This window comes from Haemaphysalis longicornis, unplaced genomic scaffold (assembly GCF_048455015.1).
Source record: "Haemaphysalis longicornis isolate Haplotype H1 unplaced genomic scaffold, Haemaphysalis longicornis Haplotype H1 scaffold_6, whole genome shotgun sequence".
NCBI lineage: Eukaryota > Metazoa > Arthropoda > Arachnida > Ixodida > Ixodidae > Haemaphysalis > Haemaphysalis longicornis.
The window spans coordinates 24,152,073-24,174,200 of record NW_027526407.1 but is presented as its reverse complement, the minus strand read 5'-3'; the positions used below and the strand labels follow the sequence as shown (position 1 = coordinate 24,174,200).

At 48.4% G+C, this 22,128-nt stretch overlaps 1 protein-coding gene across 3 annotated transcripts in view; it reads right to left on the bottom strand.

Moving 5' to 3' along the window:
- The window catches only part of LOC144142310 (uncharacterized), a 58,505-nt gene that overhangs the window by 19,156 nt on the left and 17,221 nt on the right, over positions 1-22,128 (bottom strand). For all 3 annotated transcript variants that reach the window (XM_077673712.1, XM_077673714.1, XM_077673713.1), the window contains exons 6-10: positions 17,960-18,016; positions 17,833-17,904; positions 17,108-17,257; positions 11,136-11,414; positions 1,331-1,413 (exon numbers count right to left, since the gene is read on the bottom strand). In XM_077673712.1, coding sequence (XP_077529838.1) covers positions 1,331-1,413; positions 11,136-11,414; positions 17,108-17,257; positions 17,833-17,904; positions 17,960-18,016 — 641 coding nt within the window. The remainder of the gene's footprint in view (positions 1-1,330; positions 1,414-11,135; positions 11,415-17,107; positions 17,258-17,832; positions 17,905-17,959; positions 18,017-22,128) is intronic.

Genomic DNA, 22,128 nt, shown 5'->3' with positions numbered 1-22,128 from the left:
TTTTAAAGGTTCATAGCTATCGTATCATCAAGTGCCGGGCATGTCTTAGCCAAACGTCACGTAAGTTTTAGTGTCACCCATATCCACTACCCGCGGTCGTATAAAACACGCCAAGCACTCCAATGAGGGCGGTGTTTCGGGCCGTCGGCTGTCGGTAGTTGTGTACGCAGTGCATACTTCGGCAAAACGGGGCGCCACTCACTCACACTAACCCAGAAAAATATATTTCTCTTCCCGCACTCACTCCCACTCACGCTAACCAGTTGCCCTCACCACTCGCACTAACTCGCACGAACGCTCACCACGCGATCACCACCACCCGTACCAACTCGTGCTAACGCTCACCACTCGCACTCACTCGCGCTCGCACTCACCACTCGCACTCACTCACGCTCACCATTCGGCGTCACCCATCGCACTCACTCGCGCTCGCGCTCACCACTCTTCGTCTGCCCTCGCACGCGATTGGGCGCAGCAGAATTATAGCGCCGAATTATAGCGCCGGATTATAGCGCCAGAATTATAGCCAAATTATAGCGCCGGAAAATACCTGGTGAGTCGGCTGACAGTTTTATGTTTTCCTCATTGTATAGCTATTTGAAGCCAAGCGTGTGTTCACGGTGGTATTCATGTGGTTAAAAAAGCAAGCTTTCGAAAAAAAAGAGTTGCTGTCGCCTAGTAATACTTTAAGGTCAAATGGCTTACCATGCAATATTTAGGGGCAAATAAACACAGCCTTTTTTGAGAGGACTGTTTTTACCATCCTTCTGCCTCTCTCCGGTACCACCCTTCCGTCTACACTATTACATAATCATGGCTTTATTCTCATTCTATCTGATATTATCCTTCGCCTTCTTCCACACCTACTCGGGACATTCCTTACTCCAATCGCAATCCTGTATCGCCAGTTTGCAAATATTTGCAATTCTTTTCCAAGTCCTTCCCTGCCTGTCGACGCCTCGTTACTTTGTTCCTATCCTTTTTCTGTCTCTTTTGTCTATAACCGAACACTAGGTATGAAATTTTCCTTTCTCATCTCCTCAAGCACTGACTTCCCTACCAATTTTTGCTCTGTCAGTATCCCTCTTGTAAGCCACCTTACCAGCTCAAGTTGGGTTGACTCTTTCCATGTATGGACCGAGCACCCGTTAAAGTAGCCCAACAAAGGCTTGTCTTTAGAGAGATAACTGCGTTTCCCTACCACATCACTATTCAATAGACGTCGGCTTTCGAGCCGGCTTTCCCATTAGCATATTTGCTAATTCAATCGAACAATTTTTCCGGTTTGAGCACTCGACGGCTTTATCGGTTACCGTGAATTCCTTCTTACTCATTTTCCTTGGGTGGATCTAAATCGTGCTGACCATCGGAACCGGCGCACGCTGCTGGTCTTCTGCGAAACAATCTTTGCATCTGCAAGTGATAAGGCAAGGAGCAAATAAAAAAGAAGACAAAAACACCATCGAGAATGATATCTTGGTCAAAAAAGTTCCAAAAATGCCACACTGCTCTGAAATAAACTCTAGTTTTTCTGGGAAACCCAATTGCGTGCCGTTCAATACATATGAAGTTTTTCAAGACTGCTAATGTGTCCCGATTACGAAAAAATGAACTTTTTTATGCCTGAGCATATTCTTGAATCGGGTGGGATCTGAACCCACGACCTCCAGAATACCGATCTGGTGCGATGACCACTACGGCAGGGCTGTTTTCCCCACGACTTACTTGGGTAATATTGTTAAGGTATTTTTTGTTTCCTGCACTTGGGGGTCGTAGCAAGCGCCACTCGGACTACTCGGGGTGAAGGGGACCTTCTTTGTAATCCCCGGGCCGTGACTCGAGTGTCTACGACATGTCGAGAGTGGTCGACCAGCGTTGAACCCTCTTAAGCTACCTTTGGCACCAAGACTGCCAGAACAGAGGCCCTCGCTTTGCATGTAGCGAATCATAAAATGGAAATGAGGGGCTCGCTGAATTAAGACAGAATAAGGGTTGGCAGTCAAGAAAACCTGAGAAAGCAAAGGGCGGAATGCGGTAGGTCATAGAAAGAGATGAAGAATTTTTCGAGTCAAAGAAAGTGGCGAAAAATGCCCGCCGGGTGGGATGTAAACCCACGACCTCCAGAATACCGGTCTGGTGTTATGACCACTACGCTAAAGGCAGGGCTGCTTTCCCCACCATTTTGTTGGGTATTTATGTTAAGATATTTTTTGTTTCCTGCTCTTGGGGGTGGTAGCCAGCGCCACTCGGGTTACTCGGGGTGAAGGGGACCTTCTTTTTAACCCCCGGGCAGTGACTCGAGTGCCTTCAAAATTCTTCATCTATTTCAAGGACCTACCGCATTCTCCCCTTTGCTTTCCGAGGCATACTTGACTTCCAGCCCTTATTTGTGTCCTCCCTCAACGAGCCCCTCATTTTCCATTCTGATTAGCTACACGCATAGCGAGAGCCTCTGTTCTGGCAGTCTTGGTGCCATAGGACGCTTAAGAAGGTTCAACGCTGGTCGGCCACTCTCGACATGTCCTAGGCAGTCGAGTCACGGCCCAGGGGTTGGAAAGAAGGTCCCCTTCACCCCGAGTAGTCCGAGTGGCACTGGCTACCACCCCTAAGCGTAGGAAACAAAATACCTTAACATAAATACCCCAGAAAGTGGCCGGGAAAATAGCCCCGCCGGTAGAGTAGTGGTCATCGTACCAGATCGGCATTCAGGAGGTCGTGGGCTCGAATCCCACCCGGCATGCATTTTTTCCTCCCCTTTCTCTGTCTTTCCAAATTCTTTATCTGTTTCAATGACCTACCACATTCTCCCCCTCGCTTTCCGAGGTTTTCTTGACTTCCAACCATTATTTCTGCCTTATTTCAAGGAGGCTCATTTTCTATTCTGATTCGCTACACACACACACACACGCAGACACACACACACACACACATATATATATATATATATATATATATATATATATATATATATATAAGAAAAGAAAACTTTGAACAAGGTAAAAGCCCGATTGTTGCCAACGTTTCAGCAAAGAGACTTGCTTTCGTCAGGACCTGTATGTATATATATATATATATATATATATATATATATACACACATACAGGCAGAGAGACACGAGAAAAACATTAACAAATAAACGTTTACCGACGTTTCACGAAGTGGACTTCCTTTCTTCAGAGTACATAGTAAGCTGATTTCCGTGTAATACATATAAAATGTACCAAGGGAGAGGGGAGGGAACACGAAGGGAAAGGTTCAATAATTGGTCATGGTTGGAAGGCAGCGAAAATAAGTAGAGAAGTGCAAGAGGGAAGGAAAAAAGAAAACTAAAATTCAAAATCACGTGGTTCGAGCATAAGACAGGTGAAAAACAATCAACTCAAAAATGTTATGATGATGATTTGATTTTAATGCGCATGTCCAACAAGGCCAAAGGGCGCGAAAGACAGTTATTTGGTGACACAAATGCACAGTTAAATCCTAAATTGTCTCAGTAAAAACAAAAGTGAATCGAATCCATGAAGATGGATGGTCTATAGGGCCAGATGATTATGCATGATATGAAAGGAGCTGTAAAAATGTGACGTCTGAAAAACACGCTTGTTAGTAAACATTGGGTTGTCGGCCAAGAAGTGTGATGGGTGTAGTGGGATATGTTGTCTGTACAGTTCAGGAAAATGTTTGCATCGTGTGGTGTCGAGCGCTTTGCATTCAATGAGTATGTGAACTACGGATAGAGCCTCTCCGCACCTGCTGCTCTGGGGTCTTGAAGATCGCATGAGCAGATACGACTGCGTTGCATGGGTGTGCCCTATCCGTAGCCTAGCCAAGGCGATTTCCGCATGTCTGTTGCGTGAGTCAGCTGTGTACCGTCCCAAGTGTGGCGTTATTACATGCAGTTTGTTGTCTGTCTGTTCATTCCAGTGTGTGTGCTATGTTCGGCGCAAGTGTTGTCTTATGTGTGGCTTGAGGTCTGTATAGGGTACCGTTGTTATGTATACAGTGTTCCCGAGTGCAGAAGCAGTGGCCCTCTCGATGGCCATTTATTTGCCAGCAATCCCAGAGTGTCCTGGGAGCCAACAGTCGAGCAGCTCATGCTTTTGCGCATAGACCTACATAATAGTGTTGAACACAAGATTATCTATGTGGTTTTTGGGGGGCTGGTGCGATGATAGTGCACGAACAACACTCAAGGAGTATGTATAGATGATGGAACTGGGAATGTGATTTTCAAGAATGTGTCGTACAATGAGTAACATTCCATACCCGTCTGCTGAAAAAATGGTTGTGTGCATACTCATGGTTCTGGCTGCATTAAAATTCGGACCATGACCAGCGAAGGACACCTTAGTTGAGGTTTTAGAAGCGTCACTGTAAAATTCTGCACATGGGTATTTAAACTGCAGAGACAGAAAGTGCTGCAGTATTGGAGCTCGTGGTACCAGGTTTCTGTCACGTTCCATAAAATAAAGGTCACAGCCCCAGAAGGCGAACTTGCCAATTCTGTAAAATGTCTGAAAAGGATGATCTGTACACATCTAAAAACCTAAGCGCTAAAATCCGAGGCTCGCTCTCTCACTCTAAGAGAAAAGGGCAGAGGAACGGATGGGCGATTTACAAACAGCAGGGATGTGGATGTATTGTTAAATACAGCATAAAAAAGACGGTTATTCAGCGATGAAATTTTAAAAGCATAAAGCATGTCCATGTATGTCCGTTGGTTCTCAAGGGACCACTTGTTACACTCGACATACAAACTTTGGACCGGGCTAGTGCGGAAAGCACCCGATGCAAGACGAAGCCCCAAGTGTAGCACTGGGTGAAGCATTCGCAACGCTGTTTTAGTCGCTGACCCATACACTGCACTGCCATAATTTAAACGAGGACCAACCAAAGCAGTATACAGGCGTAGCAGGAGTTGTTTGTCGGAACCATATGATTGGTGTGAGGGCACCTTAAGGATATTCATTGTTTTGAGACATTTATGCTTAAGTTCCTTGATGTGGGGAATGAATGTGAGTTTGTGGTCAAACACCGCACCTATAAACTTGTGTTCCTTGTTCACAGGAACGGACGCACCATTAAGACTAATGTCTGCGTCGGCATGGACCCCGCGCTTTCTGGAGAACACAACCCAAGAGCTTTTTCCAGGGTTAAGTCTAAAACAATTCTTGTCTGCCCAGACGGCAAGTTTCTTGACGCCCAGCTTGACTTGACGTTCGCACATTGATATATTACATTATTTAAAGGAAATCTCGACGTCATCTACATACATAGAATAAGAGATTGTAGGTGGCAATGCCTTCCCAAGAGCTTTCATCTTAATTATGAAAAGGGTGCAGCCCAACACGCCACCTGGCGGCACGCCATTTTCTTGTACGTAAACTATTGAGAGTGCACTACCGAATCTCACTAGAAATGTTCTCTTCGACAAGTAACTAATAAGGGTGTTTAGCATGTTACCAGAAACACCGAATGACTTGAGGTCACTAAGTATGCCGTAACGCCCAGTGGCGTCATAGGCCTTCTGGATGTCGAAAAACACCGTAACACAGAACTGTTTGTGAACTACGGCATCCTTTATATATGATTAAAGTACCACGAGTTGGCACGAGTCTCGTGTTTATCATCTTCTCGAGGAGCTTACACAGGCAGCTTGTAAGGGCGATGGGCCGATAGCTAGAAGGAGCGGAAGGGTCCTTCCAGTCCTTCAGAAAGGCCACTACTATGGCCTCCCTCCGAGATCGTGGAATGTGCCCCGAAGGCCATATTTTATTCTATAGATGTATAAGTGTTTAAAGGGTGTCTGAGTGTAGGTGTTGTATCGTGGTGTGTGTAATTTTGTCTGCACCTGGAGCTGAAGGCTTACATGTGGTTGAAAAAGGAGAATCGTAGGAAGTGTGCGACGTGTTGCTATCATGCAGGGACTTCTTTTCTGCAGTTGTTTTGTGCTGCATGAAAGTGTTTGTGTAGTGTGCTTAACTGGACACGTGTTCGAAGTGTTGTGCAAGTGTGTTAGCCTGGTCTTCCAGTGTGTCCCCTGTTGTGCTAACCAGGGGCAGGCTGTGTCTCTGTTGTCCTTTGAGCTTACGTATATTTTCGAGATTGTGTGTGTGTCCTTGTATGAATTAATGGATGTCAAGAAGGTGTGCCAAATCTCTCGTTTTGCCTCTCGGCGCACACGTTTTCCAAACGCCTTGGCCCGTTTGAACAACAGGAGGTTATCCGACGTAGGGTACCGACGAAGGATCCCCACGCCTTGTTCTGGGCCTCTCGCGCCCGCCTGCAGTCCTCATTCCACTACGGCCTCCTCTGGTTGCTCGGGGCACCAGAGGCGTGGGGAAGGGACTTTTCGGCGGCATCGAGGATATGCGCCGTGAGTAGTTGGGAAGCTTCTTCAATTTGTAGGTGCCTTATGGTTGTGTAGTGTAGTTTGGATGTCTCTGTAAATGTATTCCAGTTAGCTCTTGCTTCATTGAACCTGTTCTGCGAAGATGGACTGCGTCGGCCTTTACCTATATATGTCTGTGAGGTGGGGAAGTGGTTACTGCCATATGGGTCATTTCCCATACCCCACTCGAGGAGAGGAGAGAGAACTGCGGAGCCAATAGCCAAGTCAAGATATGAGTGTATGTTGTGTCGCGTATTAACGTATGTGGGCTTATTTTCCTTGAAGAGGCATGCTCCTGAAGATGTTAGGAATTTTTCTATTAGGCGACCTCGGGCATCTGTGCGAGCCCCAAAGAGAATTGAGCGCGTTAAGTTCTCCTGTGAGATTATATGGTTCGGGCAGCTGGTCAACCAGCGCCTCGAAGTCAGAGCTCGAAAGTTCAAAATCAGGACTAATGTAAATGGACCATACCGTTATCAACCTATTAAATATTGTGTTGCAAATTGCTACAGCCTCAAGCACAGCGTTGAAGGTGATAGAGTGGCATGCTAAGGATTTCCGGGTGATTATGGCCACACCGCCCGAAGAGTGTGTCCAGCCATCCCTGTCCTTTCAGGATACCATATGGCTATTTAAGAAATTTGTATGATTAGAATTTAAAAGTGTTTCTTGGACACATATTGCACTTGGGTGATTAGCATGCAGAATATCGTACACGTCGTCAAGATTATTCAAAAGTCCTCTGCAGTTCCATTGAACAATATTTTCTCGCCCAATTATTAGGCATTCAAAGCCACTGGGATTTGACCTTTTATGTAAGGTCTTTCGGGGCTTGAGCTCTTGAAAGGGGTTTGTTTACCTTTTTGAGAGGTTTTGATGAAGGGACCCGCTCCTTCTGCTGCAAAGCAGACAGGAAAAGTCCCACATACATACCGTCATCAGATTTGTTGGGAGTATCCTGCGGACTGGACCCCTTGGACTTGACACTCTTCCCGGTACCCTTCGTTGGAGCCGCGACCGCCGAGGGCGTGAGGAGCTCCCCCGGTGGTAGAGGCGGTGCGGCGGGGGTGGGAACTGCCGCGGGTGCCTCCGTCTCTATCTCCTCCGTGCCCTCACTTGTGCTTTGGGCCGGTGGAGAGGAAGCATTGGATGCAGCGGCATCCCCAACAGACGTGGTTGCCACCACAGCCGCTGCTGGCTCAGCGAGCGGTGCGGTGGCGGGACGGGCTGCCAGAGGCAACCCTAGGAGTGCTGGGGTGGGGTCAGGTCCGAGTCGTGGTACTCGGTCCCCACTGAAACCAGACAACTCTCCACCCCCAGGTGAGCTGCGTCGGCGTACTTCTCCAGAGGGAAAGAGGCGAACCTCTTTCGCCCCTCTGGGAAGGTGATGACTTCCTAAACCTTGATGTTTGTTATTTTTTCTCAAGTTTCAACCACTCGCAGCTTCGCGAATATGCAGCGTGAGGTCCTGGGCAATTGACACAGAGGAATTGGCTAGATTTACAGTCATCAGTGACGTAGTGTTGGGTGCACTTGGCGCAGGTTTGTTGGCCCCGACACGAGTTAGCACCGTGCCCGAACAGCTGGAACTTGTAGCAGCGACGCGGATCTTTCAGGCCTTCTAAAAGATCAGCTTCGGTCTCATTCAATAAATTTGTCTCAGAAATCACACCCTGAGAGCTGTTGAGGCTACGGTGGGGTGTGACTCTCATAGCCAGATCTGCCATGCAGGTTTGGGTCAAGAGGTTAGTGCCTTGTTGCTGTGTCTTGACAGTGACTAACACTTCACCGGTACGGAGTTTCTTAGCATCAAACGATTTTCCGAGGATGCCTTCCAAGAATTTAGTGATCAGAAATACGAACTTGGACGAAACAGGGTTTGTTTGGCAACTGTCTCGATAACCAATAATCCAGGATAGTTGCCAGGTTTCGGAATGTTGGTTTTTGGAAGGGATAGGAAGGAAACTTCGGTGCGGCCCTATTTCAGGGACCGATAACGTTCCGAGGGGGTTTTCGCATTATCCATATGTCATAGGAAAAAGCAGGGGACGGGGGTACTTTCTTCGTCAGCCTCACACTGATTGCTGAAAAGGTCCCGGAGCTCCCTGCCTGGTAAACAGACAGAGAGCCCATCCCCCGGAGCTTGACCTGGGCTCCGACGGTCACCGTTTGTGGTTTCTCACCCCCCACCCATAAACACATCGCCACGGTTGAATACAGCTTATGTTGGGGGGCTCGGGGTACGGGGTGTCGCCAATACCGTCAAGAACACTACTCAAGGTGCCCCGTGCGGGGAACTAAAAAAAAGTTCCTGCGGAGCCGCGAGTTTGTTTGCTTTTTTGGAGTTCGCGGCTCCGCAGGAGCCGCGAACTTAAAGGAGTCCTGAAATACCTTCCGCCGATGCATGGATGTACATGGAACCAAATAAAGCAATGTATTAGCAATCTCCTCCCGCAAGAATTTTGTTAAAGCGATGAGTATTAGCTGAGAAATCGTAAATAAAAAAACCGCGCATTATCGTCGCTCCGCGTTACCTCCTCCTTTCGGCTTACTCTCCGCTGCTGAAGGCGCGCGAGCCTTGCCTCCCATGATGGTGCGCTCCTCAGCGGCGACGTACTTCCGCTATTGCGCTGCTCACACTGTCGTCTGCTACGGGCAAGCTTTGTTGACACCATGAATACCGCACTGCGCTCAAGGCTGGAAAAGCGAACGAAAAATCTGGCCGCATGTGTGCGGCGGCCTGGCCTTGCCCTTTCGCGGTGTACGTTGGTGCAGTTGCTATCGGCGGCACGTGACTTTTTATCGGCGGTGAACTCGCAGCCGCACTGGGAGGATCATGCGCTCGTTCTCTTTGTTGCACCGCGCACTGTTTACCCAAAAAGCGCCGTATCAGATGTGGCCCCGCTGGTGCCAGGTCTTATTTTGCGGCGGTGGTAATTGCTGCCGGCGCCATGTAGAAATGACATTTTAAACCGATACAGAACCCGTGCACAAAACGCTTTAATTATGTGCCCAGTTCAGCTTGGGGCGACGCGTGGTGGAGAGCGGCAACGTTGGCAAAACATGCTCAGCAGCGGCTCTGAGCTTTCTAGCGCTGGAGCGAGCGCCATTTCTTTGACAATCTCAAACATCGGTTGCCTTGGCAACAAGGCACAAACCACTCTAGAAGTCCGTTACTGTTCCGTGATCCCGGTTCACCTCGGGGCCCCACCTCGGGACATGTGGGCACTGCAGGCGTACCACTCACTCCCATTGGGAAGTGCGAGATGCGTTTGGCATTACAGGAGGCGATGGTGTGTGTGTTGTGGACGCCTTTGTTTTGCGATGAAATGAGAAGTTGTGCTTCTGCGGGTGAATAGTGCTTCCCATGTTCTGCATTATCTTTCTCGAGCGACATACGACTCAACCTCGCATGTGGTATGTGCAGTGTGCATGGCTAAAAGCCATCTCGGCTTGTGTGCCAGATTTAGGTGACTTGCTGTTCGTCCCCGCAAACCGCGAGCGAGGTGAGTGCCGAATTTACGACGGGCAGGAGGCAACCCATCGTCTGTCAATCGCGGTTCAGACTTACAACGCATGTTGTGACGTTGTGTTCGTTCGAAACGCATCTCTGGATTGTTTTGAAGTTGAATAAAATGTGTGCGTCAAACCGGGGCATTCGGCTCAGGGAGTTCGTTGCGATTGCACGAAAGAAGTGCCACGAGGCTTCAACGCTTTTTGTATGGAATGTACTCAGGTAAGAGAATATTCATGTCGTGTTATGGCCGTGATGCATTCAATACAAACGGTTAAGCGTTTGTTTACACTTGTTTCGTTTGTCGTAAAATGTCCAAGCACTCCGGCACTACACTGGCAGATCAGCCGGCGAGCCGACGCTGAGCAGACGACTCAGCTCTTTGCCGGAAGTGCGGGAAAAAGCCGCCCAATAGCAGGATGTCTAGCTCATGACGAACATCTGGGAATCGATGACGTAGAAATGTGAAGATGGCGGCGTCCAAAAACACGAAGGGAAGGGTGAGTAAAAAGCGACAAACTTTGCAACAAAAGTGTGAGCTTTCCGCTGCACGTAAAAGAGTAATACTTGGCACAGGTGACGTTGACGACCCAATCTAACGATTGCGCTAGTTCATTTAGTGTGCTCAAAAGGCCTTTCAGGGCCCCTTTAAAAATGTTATTGCTAGTTTGTGTCCCGATGCAACAGGGGGCAAGAGAGTGTTCGAAAGAAGATATGTTCATGCACGTATATGGCGCACACGTGGCCATGCACATGCGTTCAAAGAGATGCAGAATCTCCTTTCCAAAGAATTCTTTTATGAAAAAGCCACTCCACTAAATGTAGACATTGATGTTGGTGCAGTCACTGCTTCTTTAAAATGTCTACACTTCAATCCGTAGAAGACGCATCTTAACGGCCAATGAAGTGCGATGTCTAGAAAGCAAGGACGAGACACCAATAACCCATTGTGGTTTGGTAGTAGAGGTAAATGGTCTATTGACCACATTGTGCCAGTGAGTTCCCTTGGAATTACACGTGACCTTAGGCCATTTATTACATGGGGCACCATTGCGGTTCCCTAATGTGTTTCCAAACAAATTCTTTGTAGCATCACTCCACCGACCAAAATCCGCGCAAACCTTTACAAGTTCTGTCCTAACCTATCAAGGGGTACCGCTGTAAGTGGGCGTGATAACGCGCAGACCGGCAGTAAGTGCCGCAGGCACCACGGAAGTATTAGGGACTTACCTTTTCCCAAGTGTAGTCCACGGTGCTGTCCAGTCCCTCTCGGAACTTGGTTATTTTCCCGGTCGTCCGACTGACGAACCACGTTACCATAGTACCGACGGACGACCCTCCTATTAGGAAGCCTGCGGCGCCCGCGACCGCTCCTACAGGTCCACCCACAAAAGTCATAGCAGACACTCCAATCGATAAGACCAACGGTACAGCAAGCGCGAACGGAGTTACATTGTACTTCTTGTTCTTGTTGCTTTCGAAGAACCGCTTCCTCATCTCCTCGATTTCCTGCAAAGACGCAAACAATTGTTTGCCCATCGGCGATGAGTGGAACGCTTTAATGGGCAGCGGGCCTCAAACCCCTCTTGTGCTCGGCATATATAGCACCATTGCGACACGAAAACACTAAAAAAGACGATACTAAATAAATAAATAAGTATTAATATAATTAAATGCAACACTATCTAACCAAAAGTGCCGTGGCGAGTTCTCGACGCTGCCATGGCCTCACTCTGAATGGTTCGGAGCCGAATGTCCAGCGTTAAATGTGGCACGCTACACAGCGATTATTTACTCACTGCTCTGGTGTTCGGTTAGCGAACGACTCGCCACTACGCAATAAACACAACCAGGACGATCGATTTGCTTAGGAGACCGACCCCGACGACGGAGTCCTCTTCATCTTTCTAACTACTTGTTCTCAGAGCGCAAGCAATGCCGGTTAGAGAGCGACGTTGGGACTACATCAAGCCATGTCCCATTTCTCGGAGTAGCGGTCATAATTATTTCTGTAAACGCATTGCTTGGACACACCATCGCCAAGCGAGCTTGATCGGCACCCACGGGGAAACGCTTAGCATCGCCTTTCCTTTTGCCATGTAACAAAACGAGTGTCGGGGTGTTTTAATTATTGTTCAATCATGCTAATATTGAAATGCAGAGAAGTTCTTTGTCTTTGAAAGTTGCACCAGTCTGCTTCCGAAACGAAGGGTGTTTTCATGTCTTTGCTTCAGTTCCGAAGAGAGCTGCTGTAACGGCTTTGACAGCGTTGATTGATAGATCGTGAGTTCGTCGAAATCAATGTTTAGAGGCTCAAAACGCCGAAGTGTTTAGTGAGGTACCAACGTTGTGACAATGTGCCGCAAAATAGCTCTAATTTACTACATGCCATCTTAATATCATCGGATACCGCGGTGCCTGTGACGTCAAGGTGGAACTTGCCACTTGAGCAAATATTTCAATTACTTCAACACATGAACGCTATCTTGTAGCACCCCGGCGGCCATATTCCGGTGAATTTTTTTCTGAAGGGCATCGCGAGGTCGTAGTAGCCTGAGTGATGGTACAGTAAAAAAGAGGCAAGCGAAGGGACTGGTATTTTTAACCCTTTGTTACGCAATGATGATTGATGATTGGGGGTTTAACGCGCCGACGCAACGCAGGCGATGAGGCGCGCCATAGTGGAGGGCTCCGGATTAATTTTGACCACCTGGGGATCTTTATCGTGCGCCGAAATCTCGTACACACGGGCGTTTTTGCTTTTCGCCTCCATCAGAAAATAGGCGGCCGCGGCCGGGAATCGAACCCGCGACCTCGTGCTCAGCAGCGCAACGCCTTAGCCACTGAGCCCCCGCGGCGGGTTTGTTACGCAATGCTCCTCAAGAGCAACAACTGAAACAATTATTTTTACATGCAAAGCATCTCTTGCTCTCGCCTCTGTGGTCCGTCGTCCGTGCGTCGTACGTCCGCACCTCTCCCCTCTCCCCACCAGCTGTGCGATAGCGCGCGCGCTACTCATCACCGCAGCTGCGCGATAAGTGCGCACGCGCGTCTCGTCTCTCATCTCCTCCTCTCCCCTCCATCTGCTCTATATAATAAATGTCACCACCTTCCCGCGAGGGAACCCTGAGTTGATGCGAAGCATCTCGGAGGTTCGGAAACGTTCACGAGGTTGGGTATTCAAATAACGGAAAATGGCGGAACTCCGAGATGCTTCGCATCAACTCAGGGTTCCCTCCCGGGAAGATGGTGTAATTTTTGTTTCTGTCGCACTTTGTGTTTTTTCGACATTTAACACCACCTGTTGACAGACAAAGAAGATTCCGGACCTTCAAAAACTAAAAATAGGACAGCAGCACGTACTTCCATGTGCTAAACAAATTACGCCCATCTTCCCGCGAGGGAACCCTGGTGCGATGCGACGCATCGGGGGGTTCAATTGGCGTTTCCATTGGGTTGATTCTCTTGCGCTGACGCTGGTATTGGATTGTGTCAGCCCACTCGCTGAAGGGACGGTCGCTTCCATCACGTCTTCATCGGAAGAATTAAGCCAAGCAGGAAGTCGTCAAGATAGTCACGCGGAGTCGAACGAGAGCGAGCGCTGACTGAACCGCCGCAGCGCGCTACCCGCTTCATATTCACAGCGCCTGAAGGAGAGGAGACAGCGGAGGAGAGCCACGCATGCGCGCACTTGCGCGACGGGAGCGGAGCGAAGCGAGCGAAGCGCGCGCACGCAGCTGTTGTTTATGATAATGAGGCGGAGTGAGAGTGTTGCGCACAGCTGTCGGAGAGGAGAGCGGAGGAGAGTCGCGCATGCGCAGGTGGCGTGCGGACGCCCCCGACGCCGACGCAAGAGGGACATGCCTCAGAGCAAGAGATGCGTCGCATCTAAAAAGTATTGTTTATGCGTGTAAACTCGCATCGAGCCCGGGGGCTCAATGGGCTAGTGATAGGCAAGTGAAATGGTGCAATTTCTTTGTCATACAAACGATAGCAATAGAAACTTTACGTTACTGCCTTCACTTGAACCATAACTCATGCCGATCAAGGTAGCTTTCTTGTTCAACTATTGAATGGGCAGCCAGTGCCCAGTGTTTTCCAGTACCCATTGGGTGATTGAGTCGCTCCTAATGAACCCAATTTTTTTCTGACTTCGTATTTGTGATGTCGGAAGTTCTTTTAGATCATAAAAAGGTTTTCACGATCTTAAGCAAAAAAATAGTTTTGGGCATGTGCCGCGTTGTGGTGATTTTTCGGGTATAAAAGTAATGACTTCAAAGAATATACCAGTCGTCTTTAGCAGTGGGAGAGAAGTCGTCTACGCCTTGATTATTTTTAGAATATCTCAAGCAATAAATGAGTATAATGGCAGTATCATCACAAAGGCTGTATTCCTTGGAAAAACAAAACAATTTGTTACCCTGGCCATCGTCTTACCCGCCGCGGTGGCTCAGTGGCTAAGGCGTTGCGCTGCTGAGCAGAAGGTCGCGGGTTCGTATGCCGGCCGCGGCAGCCGCTTTTATGATGAAGGCGAAAAGCAAAAACTTCTGTGTGTGTGAGATTTCGGCGCACGTTAAAGATCTCCAGGTGGCAAAAATTATTACGCAGCCCTCCACTGCGGTGCGCCTCATCGCCTGCGTTGAGTGGGTGCGTTAAACCCTACAATCAATCAATCAATCAATCAATCAATCAATCAATCAATCAATCAATCAATCAATCAATCAATCAATCAATCAATCAATCAATCAATCAATCAATCAATCAATCAATTTGGCCACCGTCTTGCAGTAGGGTTTTATTTTTTGTTTTATTAAATCGAAAGGTATGTCAATCTTTGACTTTCTATTTGCTTGTTATTTGCACCGAGCGAATTTAGGGACGTTCGGGTGGCTTTGTGTCCTATTGGCAGTGAGCGGGAGCACGGGCGGCGCTGCGAGGCGCGCCTCCGTGACGTCGGCTTAGGGTTTCTCGCATTTGTCGTCTGCTTCACCGTTTCCCTGCTGTTTCTTTGCGCTCGGTTGACGTGCGAAGCTTGTCCGCACCATATTTTGCGTCTGCTTAGCTTGTTATCACAATAATAGGCTTAAAATCGCATACACTAGCTCAAGGCGTGAGTTAAAATATAGTTTTGGATGCCGCATTGCCGGCGTCGACCCATTCCATTGCCGGAGTCGCTCCATTCCTTGGGAAGCCGGACCTAAACGAAGCGCCCAGAGTCGGAGCTAGCCGTCAGCGTTTGTATTAATCAATCTTTCGAATAAAAGGAACAGTCAGCTGTTCGTAACCGACGACAGCAAAAATACAAGACCAAAACAGATTTTAAGGGTTCGCGGCCGTCGGTTTTTGTAGGAGGCATTACGATTCCCGGTAATCATATGTGTAAGGTAAAACAGTTTTTGCAACCTTGCCGGACGCGATAAGTATTGTATCACATCACTTTACGTTGTCAAGGCATGAAAGTATGCCGACATGCACTATGGTCTGCAAAAACTGTACGTTGAATTCCAAATACCCACTGTGGGTATAGGCGCGTGCTGGTTTAGTCCTGACTTATAACCAGTATGGAGATTTATGTTTTTTCAGGCCTGGAGGGATATTTCAGTACATTTACAACAGGAATATCTTCGCAATATTCAGATGTGCTTTATAGGAAAAACTGCGCTTAAATGGCTCCAACTTTAAATAGGCAAAATGTAAAGTACTAGAAACGAAAAGCTTGGCTGGCTCTGTTATCACGTTCTAATTAAGATTCAAATTGTCCCATCGTTGGGACCAGCCTTCGTAATAAATAATTTGATTGAGGAACTAATAATCCGCTCTTTTTGCAGACCTCTCCGGGCACACAGCGGAAGGTGTATCGCCACGGTTGCAGCCGGGTCCTCAGTCCAAAACAAGACAGTATACGAGTGATCTTCAATTCATAGAACATCATCCCGAGTAGGCCAGGATTTGTTCTTTACGCCTGGAAGGGTTGAAAACATCAAAGAGCTGCTTGGAAATACTCATCCGTTTCGATTCTTCTAATATATGCACGTATACCATTTATTGCGTTCGCTCGCGGGTATATCAAGCCTACAACACCGTAATCATGTCATAATTGTTCGGGTTGAGCGCCAGTTCGTCATGATAACGATGGTTACAATAGATATTCGGAGCAGAAAAGCCGCGTTCAAGTACTCTGGACAACGTTGTCTGGGGCGCGATCGCGGTGGAGTAGCACAAACCTTCTCATTGTATTTGCATGTAAATAAACAAAGCACGCTGCGGATGTGCACCTTCTTGCACGCAGCCATAACGAAAGCCAATTTGTGAAGAAGGGAATGTATGCCATACAGCCTGAAGAAAATACCCACAGGATCCTTGTGAGCCTCCCTAACAACCCCAAGCCTACTAATAAGGCGTTTGTGACGGTGCAGAAAAATTAATGCGTTGGGAACCGAAAAAAAATTCATCTGATACAAGTCAACAACAACGAACGAAATAGAAGACAGCCGCTTTATTTCCTTCTCTGCGATACGCGTGTAGGGGCCCGCTGCTTGGTGCGTAGCATTAGACTGGGGGTCTTTATCAGAGCATCTCAGAAATACTTTAGGGCAGCCTACGCATTTTGAATACTTATGCAGGAGCTCTGAGCACTGAACCTCGCAAATAAGCTCGAAAGGACGAGTTGCACACGATCCCCTCACCGATTCTGTGAAGAAAATTGTTCTCCCTCTCTAGTGTGTAGCAGTCGTGTGCGCGATACAGCTTGAAATTTTCCAGAGGTGTCAGAAGATGGCAGAATTGGTGAGTTACTGGAAATTCGCTTTTTAAGGCAATACAGCATCAAAGCGGGCGATCTCTAGCACAGGCACTGCTGCCCCCCACAAGCGGAGTGTAGCAGACGACAGCGGCGCGAGTCCCTAAGCCGACGTCAGAGCCAGGGGGCGCCACTCAAACATCTCATTGCCAATTGCCACCTTCTTGGACTAACTCTTTTAATAAATGGCTGGTTGAAAAGGGAAAACTTTTGGCCCAAATAGATAAAATGCCCAAACTGAATGTTTGGTTGTTCATTATGCTGCACCGATATCTTGTTCGCAAATGAGAGGTTGTGAAAGCCCTTACGGCGGGCATTAAACGATTCGACGCAACACGTTGCAGCTACACTGCAATATGCCTGAACGTACGAACTTCGTTCAACACAGATCGAAGATAGGTACCTTCTTGAGTCTTTTCTCGTACGGCTCAGAGTAGGTTTCGCCCCCCATCTTCGGGGCGCTGGCGAAGAAGTTCAGTGCAGCCTTCAGCTGAGCCTTGTGGTGGTTGCGCAAGCCCCAAATGTTTTTGAAAGGCTTGTCCTCACCACACACCTGAATGCGAGAACGAAAAGTTTTGTCACGGATTAGCCGCTATTAGCCATTACTGGCGACCCACCTGGCACCCTCTCAACTCCCTTTCCGTTAATTTCCAAACGTTTCCGTAGACACCCAAACGCATTTTTATCCCTAGGGCATGTTCATAGTTCGAGCCAACCTGGAACATCTGTTTTAAGTCTGTCCGCTCTACTCAGTGCCCCGGACTCGGGCCCTGCCCTATGAGGAGCGAGGTACTCCCAACCTTGCTGCGAGCTTCGATCGGCCCGGACTCATTTACAACAACAGCGACCCTTGTCGAGCTTTGGCGGGCGCTGGACGACTTTGTTCTGGATCCAGCTGCTCCGCCCAGTGGCACCAAGCTCCTCGACCTCGGGCATACCAGCTTAGGAGCACACCGGAAGACTTGCGCAGTACACATTGGCGCCGTGAGCCCTGCTCTCCGCAGCCGGCCAGGACCTCGTTTCCCCATTTTCCATTCCCTTAATTTCTTCGTCTTTTTTCCATTTCGAACCATCCCCTCAGGGCCAGTTCAAGTGAAGTATAGATCTGAAACCATAAAAACGACCCACCGCTTTCATGCCGTCCTCGTATATTTTCTTGGCTTTGACAAGAGCTCCGATGTTGTTCACATCAGCAGTCACCTGAAACGATACAAGTTATCTGCAGGCTATTCTTGTCAAACAAACCATAGCCCACCTCTAGATAGAATTTCAGTTCAGGAAGCTTTTTCTCCTTGAAGATTCCGGCGTACTTCTGCAAGAAAGAACAAATATTATCGAGATTGAGATCGTCAGTTACTTCGCATTGTAGTGGGTCACGTATGATGCAAAAACCGGAACATTTTATGTTCCGGAACAGAAATCTAGTGTAACTGTACGGACCTAGGGTACCGTGTATTTGTCGTGTGCTTGGTCCTGTTATATACGCTGTTTTAGTTTTATAAACAATGCACTAATTAGACTGCTTTCGCACGTTAGTTTAGTGTACAAACTGATATCTCGCTCGAAAACGTAAACATTTTCCAGCGCTCAGTTATGCCTTATGGAGAGATAACGTTAAGCATGGACGTGCCATTGGCAAACTGCCGCGTAAACCCACAAGAGCCGCTGAAACAGGAGTTCTTTGCTGACTTCCCTCAGCATAGAAAGTACAGGTAAAGCGTAGATATAACTGTGTTATTTCCTATTGGTGAAATCGAAATATAGCCCTGCAGTCACAAGTGAAATTCAGAATGTTTAAATCTTTGCGTTCGGTTGGCATAGCATTCCGCTATCGATCTAGCATGTGGTCGTGTGCCCCTTTGGGCCTTTGACACCGTAACAGAGTGTCAGGCATTGGTAGTTTCACAGTACGAAAGTGCTTCAGTAAGCGAAAGCTGAACCGAAAAACAGTCGGGTCATTCCTACTATCCTAGCCAATTCTAAACGTGTTTACTCGGCGATCTCGCCGCAACATGCTTAACTCTACCTTATTATGGAGCTTGGCAAACAGCCCGAAGAAGTGAGGCCCCTCGAACGATTCCATAACCGAGTGGCGTGACCGCTGCATTTTATTTTTATGTGGAGCGCCTGTGGACTACAACACTCAATGACCTTGCCATTTGGCCTTGTTCTCCCACTGTAATCGCATGTTGTCTTTGGCTCCTTCAAGGTTCGCCGCCATGGTGAACCACTTCTTGCCCATGGGGCTACGTGCTATCCCTTAGCGTCACTGCCTGATGCAAATGAACACAGCCTTTCTGTCATAGATAGACGGTATCGCTTTTGTGAGTTTGATCCAGCAGAACTTGATTCAACAAGTATCTACTTGACGCCCCCTCCAGATCAGTTACTACTGAAACTTGACGCTTTAAATGAAGCGGCCACAGCAGTACGAGTACTTTGAAACGTCATCACCAGCCTATCTACGCCCATTCCAGGACAAAGGCCTCTCCCATTAATCTCCAATTACCCCGGTCCTGTGCTAACTGCGACCAATTTATCCCCGCAAACTTCTTGATCTCATCTGCCCATCTAACTTTCTGCCGCCCCCTGCCACGCTTGCCTCCTCAGGGATCCACTCTGATACCCTTAATGACCAAACTTTCAAACAGTACGCAGCCTAACGGATGGGCTCATACGCTCGTGATTGTAAACCACTGGCAAGTGAGAATATGCTTTTCATCTGGAAGCAGAGTAAAGAACTCCTCAAGTCCGAGCATTTAAGCTTTAAACTTATTGCGTTCAGGTCCGTCACCTTTTATCCATCTATACCTAAGTATTGTACCCTCTGTACCCTCTGCACCCTGACTTCAGTCCTGCTCAAGCTGGCCCTTTTGATCCCAACCTCCGCCTGATCTTCGCCCCATCCTTTGGTCTCACCTTGCCCGGCAGCGTATTTCCAAACGCTTCGCTGTACAGAGCGCACACGTGACATGTCTGTTCGCGCGATGTAGACCGGTAATTAAACGTGGTCATTGGCTGCGCCACCAACCTAAGCCGACCTAAAACATACCAAACACCATTATTAACACTAACAGCGCGTAGATTTTAGTTGAGAAAAAAATTAATTTGAAAAAAAAAATTAGGCAATGAAAAAAAAAAACTAACAGATAGACCTGCTTGGGCTCGAACCCAAACCATCAGCACCAGTACTCAGTACGCTAAATCGAGGCCACAAAGCCGGAACGGTAGGCTCGTTTTAACAGGCGCTCAATAGAATGGCGCGCGCAGTGACATCACGCATGTCACGTGGGTGCTCTGTGCAGCGAAGTGTTTGGAAAGACGCTGCCCTGCACATTGCCCACGTGCGGGGCCCTGACACCTGCAGAATACCCGCCTGAACGCATTCCAGCCCCACCAGAACCTAATTTTCGGCAGCCCGGACATGGGCCGCTTTAAAGCTTGCTCCCAAACATTAGCACAAGCTGTCGCCATTGGTACTATAACTTACGCAGCCCAATCCTACGACCTTAACAAAACGCACATGAGAATACTTCAAAATCTGCACAGAGCCACCCTTCGCACCATCAGTGGACTACCCAAACATACTCGTCTTGAGAACCTGCAAGCTGCAGTTGCTCTTCCCCCTTTGGAAAATATCATTCAGGAGCAAGTACATCAATCCCTACATAAACGCTCATTAACTCATCAAGGTGTCTCCATCATCGCCTGGGACAATCTGAAGCCGTTACAACCCAACGACATCCCCCGCCTTTGGCTCCCTGGAACCGCCCTTCTGTCACGGACTCTACTGCCACCCATCCCGTCCCGCGTAACGCCCACCCCGTCCGTGCAGCCCGCATCAACGCCCTCCGGAACAGTAAACGCCCCCAAGAAATTGACATTTACACCGACGCAAGCATAGGTAATCCACTAGTTGGCATCGCATGGACATCACCTGATCTCCCCTCCATCCAAGGCAAACGAACCCTTAATATTCCATGTGCTACCATTCTGGAAGCGGAACTCCATGCCATCATTCAAGCCATCGACTTCCTCATGTTCGACTTTCACTCCTCCGTCCCTTCACAAATACGCATCCTGGCGGACTCATTCGAAGCCCTAAAGACACTACAAAGTCCCACATCCACCAATCCCATTGCCAACAAAATCCTGCATCAGATCTCCATCCTAAAATCTAGCGGCATCCATCTTCGCATCGACTGGTCGCCTGGACACGAGGAGTCTTCACCGGGGAACCAGGCAGCTCACTCGGCTGCACGGGAGTGCATAACCTCCAGTCCTCCGCTGCTACCCGACTTGGCTCCTCCGCCTCCTGAGTCATTACCGCTAGCCATACAGATTCTACGGTACAAAAAAGACAAAAAAGACCGCCTCAAGACCCTCACTCCAACCGGCTTTTTATCTGCTCTAGCCCCGCTCCCAAGATCAGCCGAAATTTTTATGAACAAATATTTTGCAAATGCTAGCTTAACCCCAGAGACATTCTGTAAATGGTACACCCCATCCCTGCCGCCTCGATGTCCCTTCTGCGCCTCCCTCACACCCGCCAATCTCCAGCACCTAATTTGGCACTGTCCAAAATTTACGCGTTACAGAAACTTCAAGCCTCCTCCAGATGCCTCCTCCTCATACATCGACCCTCGAATACTGGAACCCTCCACGCTGACTTTAATTGCGCACTACTCTCTAGAAAGCGGTCTAGCGCGAGCAGTTTAGAGCCGTGAGCCTGCTCTCCTCACCCGACGTGGCCTCTTCCGCCTTAAGGAGCCAACCACCTTCAACTTGAACGGTTTATTTTCAAGATGTCCCAAGCCTCGAATATCCCACCCTCTACTCCCACTTCCCCCACTTGACCTAGCGTCTTCCTAATGTAATAAAGGCTATCTCCTCTCCTCCTCCTCTTTCTTTCTCTCCTTTCATGAGGCAGCCAATATCTTCTGAGGTGGAAGGCTGTGCTAATTTCCCCACGTGTCTGGTTCGTTCATGGTAATCTCTATTGAAATTCTTCCCCAAGGCTTTGGGACGGGAGTTGGCTAAACCCGTTCCCTGATATAGCCTTTGCTACTTTCCCTCTCTGTTGCAGCCGGCTGTTGGAACAGCCTTCTCCGGTTTTGGTGGCTCAGTGATGCAATGCATCTATGAACAGGGATGACTCGGGACAGGGCGTTCAGCGAGGCCGTTTGGGCATGAAGTAGGTGGATACCGAAACCTTTCCGGTGAGACGACTATTACAAGTCCCTAAAGGTGTCCCTACTATATTTCCATACAACGCAGAGTAGCGAACCGCCTACACTTCCAATACATCAAAAGCGAAGCGAAACGCGGGTACAAACTTGTATGGCGTGGCGACCAAAGAATGAAGAGTGTAGTGGAGTAGTAGAACACTCAGTTGCACAAAAAATACCGGGGTTTCAATGCTTT